The 6,000-nt window shown below is 40.6% G+C and overlaps 1 protein-coding gene across 1 annotated transcript in view; it reads right to left on the bottom strand.

The window, feature by feature from the left end:
• Positions 1–526: 526 nt before the first annotated feature.
• LOC306875610 (interleukin-1 receptor accessory protein-like 1-A) overlaps positions 527–6,000 on the bottom strand; it is a gene marked incomplete at its 5' end in the record, with an annotated part of 40,511 nt that continues 35,037 nt past the window's right edge. Inside the window, 4 exons of the mRNA XM_079426297.1 lie at positions 527–2,838; positions 3,059–3,103; positions 3,757–3,927; positions 4,099–4,245. Coding sequence (XP_079282423.1) covers positions 2,117–2,838; positions 3,059–3,103; positions 3,757–3,927; positions 4,099–4,245 — 1,085 coding nt within the window. The 3' untranslated portion in view covers positions 527–2,116. The remainder of the gene's footprint in view (positions 2,839–3,058; positions 3,104–3,756; positions 3,928–4,098; positions 4,246–6,000) is intronic.

The following is a 6,000-nucleotide window of genomic DNA, read 5'->3' as shown; positions in this document are numbered from 1 at the left end:
GTATCCAGTATGTAGCATTTTGTTCAAAAGCATAATTGAAATATTCAGTTTTAGCTACTCACCTAGAACGTAAAACTTTGTGTTTGTTTCTCAAATAAGTGTCTTATACAGACAACCCACTGTGAGAGAATTCACATCAGGCCTGACACACCTCTTCACACGCACTCATGTTGGTATTGGTGGTTTACGGGGACTCTCCATAGGTGTAATGGATTGTATACTGTACAAACTGTATATTCTAGCAAGCTACACCAACCCTACACCTAAACCTACTCCTTACAGAAAACTTTGTGCATTTTTAGATAAAAAAAAACAAAAACAAACACAATTCATGTTTTTTAGCCTTTTGAATTACGGGGATATAGGCAGTGTCCTCATAAACCACCTTCACATTGTAATACCTGTCATACCCATGTCATTATACAAATTTGTGTCCTCATAAACCACTCAAACCAGTGCACTCCACACACACACACACACACACACACACGCACGCACAAAATTTCACCGATCAGCTTATAGTGGTTTGTGACTTTACTGTACACAGTGAGAAACAATATAAAAAGAAAAATGATTGTGCCTCTAGAGAGATCACACATCTCTCTGTGATAGCTGTTGTTTATAATACAGTAAATATTCAAATCAGGATACACAACTAGTCTCTATGCATACTCAAGAGGTAAACATTCATACATAATTCTAATTATTTTTATAAACAATTTTCTTGCAACTGAAAAAAAAAAAAAAAGAACAAAGAAAAATAGGAGAAAAGAGATTACAGGAATCGTTTCTGATTTTTTTTTCTTTTTTCATACAGTTAGACCTCTTTTTACTGTAAACCTCTTGGTTCTGATTCTAGCTTTGTGTTTTCCCCCCTTAGAGTCAGTACATGCTGCCATAAGTGAAAATCCTTAGATCAGGAAAACCTCTAGACAAGATACAACAAATACATGTTGACTTTGGGCATTTATTAAATCATATGGTATGTTATAAAGGAGAGTTATTTGACACTCTATTCTAGAATGCGAGTATACAGGCCTGTGTTCCTCTGTGAAACATGCCAGCATGTATCTGAGTCACACAGCAGCTAGAGGAGAAAAAGACAAGCATGTAACCAGTGTGTTAAGACGTCAGACTGAGAGTTAAACACATTAGAAATGTGAAAGAAGGTGAAAAGGTCTGCCTGTGGATCAAAAGTCCTAGACTATGAACATAAATGAAAAAAATACAAACAAAAATGCAGTTGATTATTGTTTCAGAAGTTAACATAAAACATTTCCTTTTCTCCACAGGTGAGAACAACGTAGCAAACTGTATAAAATACCCAAATTCACAAATAAAGAGAGTCTCCAGTCCCATTGACCCTGTGGTATTAGAGAGAATCAGCACTCTTCAGATATAAAAATAGATTTCTCATCATTTAAAATCCCCTTAATATTTGAGAAATGGTGCTGTTCCTCCTGTAAAAGAAGACAGCACCGCTCTCTGATCACCTCTGTCCCCTTTAGGCTTTCATATATTTTGCATAATTTGTAATATATTTCCTTCTTGAAAATTTTGCAATTAAAACCATAAATACATACCTTACATCGGACAACAGAAAGAGGGACGGAACTAAACGCAGTAGCTTCCGAGCAAAACGACAGTAGCTAAAATCAAACGAGGAATATTTCAGTCCATTTCAAAAGAAGGTAGAAAAAGCAAAAAAATTAAATCAAATGTCCATGTCAAACCTAAAAAAAGTGGAAGGGACAAAACGAAAAGCATCAAGCGTTAACGAGTAAAAATAGATGGCGTGATCAAACCCAACATGGAGACAGGAAGACAGCGGTGCTACAAATATAACGCTAACATCTACACGAGACCCTGTATACCTCCATGTGGTGTGACTTTATATGCTCAGTTCACGCCTACAGATCCGGCACTACGACGTCCCTCGCCGCCAGATCAATGCCCAAAAGAAGACGCAAATCCTCAGACCCACTTAGCATGGACAGAACGATCATTCCGCTCATAGGAAGCCACTAACCTCATCGTGTCCTGTGCTGTATGCCAGCTTATTTAGTCCCCCGTGTGCCAGGCGGCCCAAACCGCGCGCGTTTCGGATTCTCTGTGTTTACCAGATGACGCTGGAGATGCTCGTCTCTCTGGGCAGCAACGGGAGCATGGCGTTGTTCCCGTGGTGCTCATCCAGGCTGTGCTGGTGCAGGGTCTTGTTGTTGACGGGCCGCTGGCCGTTCAGGAGGGTGAGGGGAAGGTTGCAGTAGGTGTGCTGGGGTGGCAGCGTTCCTCCGGCCGTGAAGGGCAGCTCGTAGTCGTAGCTGCGGTAGTGTGAGTGTTTCTGCCGTGCCAGTGAGTGCGAGCGGTACGAGCTCCGCAGGGACGGGCGCAGCTCAGGGTGAGCCGGTGCCAAGGCGGCGGACGTGGCCGTAGCCATGGAGATGGCCGAGACGGTCTGCAGGTCGGCGAAGGGGCCGGGTTCGCTGGCGTCCAGCGCGTGATTGGTGAGGGTTTGCTGGGGGCGGCGGTACGGCATGGTGTAGCGGAGCTGCTTCCAGAAGCGCGAGCCGGGCTTGTTGCTCTGCGGGCCGTTCCAGTGCACCACGCTCAGGCATTTAATGGATTGTTTTAACTCCTCCACCTCCTGGTAGTTAATGACTCCTCGCAGATCGGGACACTCGATTAAGATCACTTTAATGTCCCCTGAAACTAGAGAGTTGCGCAGACGGGACTCCAGCTCAAATATACTCCACCCGCGACGCAGCACATAGCTCGGGGTCAGCACGATGATCAGGCGTTTACTCATGTCTATGCAGCGGGACACGTCCTCTATGTACGCTACAGGAGATAAACACCACAGACAAAGAAAGAAACTGTAATACCAAAATAACAGTTTGCACGAGGACTGAAAATAATGCACAGCTGAAGACAAACGCACATTTAGGACAGAACAACCACAGTCATTCATGAAGAACAATCTGCATGCACAATGTATGCGTGTTGTTGTTCGCACCGTACATGTGTGCACGCATGTTTTTGCATTCAAACAAAGCTGTACCTCTAAGAAGATGTGTGTCATCCTGGTAATGTTGACTGCTCAAACCTGGACATAAACATTCGGCTTTCAGACACAGCACACATACAGGGCAAAAACACCTGACATATGATGCAAACAAGCACACACACCGTGTCACATAAACTGGCTCTGATGGCTTGCAATGGAAAAAAAAAAGTTGCATTATTATTGCCCAGATTTTGGAATATGAATAATCTTTTAGAGTTATTGTTTTGTTCTACAGAAACTTTTAAGACTAAATACTTATTTTCTTATTAACCAAGCTATTTTCTAGTCAACATAAGGCTTTCTGGTCATATTAATGCTGATGAGGGAGTTTAATTAGATTTAATTACAAATGATTAAATTACTTTGCAGTATGAGAAAGCAAGATAAATCCAGTGCTGCTATCATGTTCATAAGCTGAAAACGTCACACTTCATTATGAATGATTGAGGTGTTTTTATTAGTTCTGTACAATTAGCGCTGTTCATCAAATCTCTGCACAACTTTCTTTTGGGATTGTTGGTCTCTGAATACACTCCTAGTCCTAAAACTTCACAAGAATTAATTTGTCTGACTATTCATGACATTTCTGTGAACGTCATGTGCTAATGAAAATGTTTTAAACATTTAAGACAACATTTACAAACACGCTAACAAAGACATACATTCACACAAAACACACATTCGGCACATACTGCTGGTAGGAATGAGATCTCGGTCAGGGATGAAGAGTTTGTATCCGTAATGTTTCTCCAGGACGTCAGGGAGAATCTCCAGAGCAAAGCGCTCCTCTTCCTGTAATTCCTGACCCCACTGATCCAGCTCAACCTTACTGTAGGACAGGTATGCATCATACTCTTTATTTTCTGAGGGGAAAAGAAAGAAAGAATGAAATGTTTAATGATATAGTTTAGAAATATTACAATACTTCTGATGAAAAAAAGAGTTCCATATAATGTAGAAATTAGAATCAAATATGTAATTGCTGCAGTGTCGTGCTCATTAGTTCCTGTAGAGGGAGTGTGTGTGGCGTTTACCTCCGTCTGTATCCTCCCCACCAAAGTGATGCCTGTAGCAGAGCAGCAGCTCGATCCTGTAGCACTTATACACAGACAATAACAAAGCCAACAGCAGAAGAATCGCACCCAGTCCACCAGCCAACTCCACGGTGTACATCAGCTCCACTGAGAGAGACAAAATGGAAAGAGAAAGAACATATTACAAATACATATTACAAATATAATACTCCTGGAATAACATAGCATACATTTGTACTACATTTGTGAGGGAAGAGCTGCAATCCTATGCAGCATTGCGAATGACAATCAAATTAAAGAGAAATATAAAACTATTTTATACTTTATAAAACAACATATTTTACATTTATTGATAAATATGCATATTACACATACAATTACTTAAGTATTACCTTCGACTCTTTGTTATTTACAGTGCTTCATGGAAATGGGAGCTCTTTTTGCTAGTCGAGATTCTCTTATTGTTATAGATTTCTCTTCTGAATTTTGGGTAATGTATTTTTTCACTAGGAAATACACTGTTTAACATGATTATTTAAAAAATAAGTTGAATTACACTATGAATCAACAACCTTGAAGCTCACAGTAGTCTGTCTTTGAAGGTGTATAAGTTATTATTAAAAATCAATTCCCTCTTGGAGGAAACAAATAGGATTTTTACTTCCAGCACCCGACAGTTGCATTCTATTACAGAAACATTCTAAGCCTAGAATACTATTTCATTAGTTTGTAACCATGGCGATTTTAGTTGGAAGACTGAATTCTTGTCAGATTTTAATTTACTACAGAAATTTTCGCTACATGGTCACTGATCCCTATCATAGGATTCTAGGTGTGCTGGCATCTAGCTAAACCGGCAAGACTTCCTTTGTCAATTAGCTTCACTAGCAAATCTAGCAGCCAGATCAGCACCAAACCAGCCTGGACCAGCATGGAAATTCATGCTGCGCTAAGGACATACACAAGGGGTGAGAAATGCAAAATGACTTCAGAATGATTAAGCGCTAATGATGTTCATATTGTTCAAACCTCCTCTGCGCTACAGCTAATGGAGGAAAACACGCAAGATACACTCAGATGCTTCAGAGAAGCTGAAAGATTGTGAAAGCATGTGTGTTTGTGAGCTCAGCAATGAGCTGAAGGAGGGGGGGGGGGGGGGTGCATATGAGAGATTTAGTTTGTGTGTGTGTTTGTGAGTATGTGGCTTTGAGATTATCTGCAGAATATGTGTGCATGGCTAAGACGAGCTGAAAGAGAGAGAGAGAGAGAGAGAGAGAGAGAGAGTGTGTTTATTCATTTGTGTGTGTGTGTGTGTGAGAACAGTTTTGAGTTGGGCTGAGAGGGAGAGAATGTGTCTGAACTGCTGAAGCCGTCTCCTCCTCTGAACTGCCATTAAAAGAGAAGACAGGACGCCTTCAAAGCAGCTCTCTCTAAAAGAGAGTGAATTGTAGATGCTGATGCATTTCCCGAAAGGAGAGAAAGAAAGAGCCAGAGAAGAGGAGGGAGACACAGGAACATGCTGTGCTGTTTAGGTAAAGAAACCCCACAGCACATTAAAAGGATAGTTTACCCAAAAAATGAAAAATTCTGTCATCATTTACACACCCTCATGTTGTTCCAAACCAGTATGACTTACTTTCTTTTGTGGGACAAAAAAGGAGCAGCTTTGAAGAATGTCTGAGCTGCTTTTTTCATACAGAAAAAGGATACAGTAGGTGACTAGGGGTTGTCAAAATAGTAAAATATTAATATTATTTTTAACATAAAATGATAATAATGATAATAATGTTTCTTGAGCAGCAAATTGGAATATTAGAACGACTTCTGAAGGATCATGTGACACTGAAGACTGGAGTAATGGCTGCTGAACATTCAGCTTTTTCAGGAATAAATGACATTTTA

The sequence above is a fragment of the Barbus barbus genome (genome assembly GCF_936440315.1).
Source record: "Barbus barbus genome assembly, chromosome: 10".
Taxonomy (NCBI): domain Eukaryota; kingdom Metazoa; phylum Chordata; class Actinopteri; order Cypriniformes; family Cyprinidae; genus Barbus; species Barbus barbus.
The sequence above is the reverse complement of the archived record's forward strand: the minus strand, read 5'-3'. Positions and strand labels throughout refer to the sequence as shown.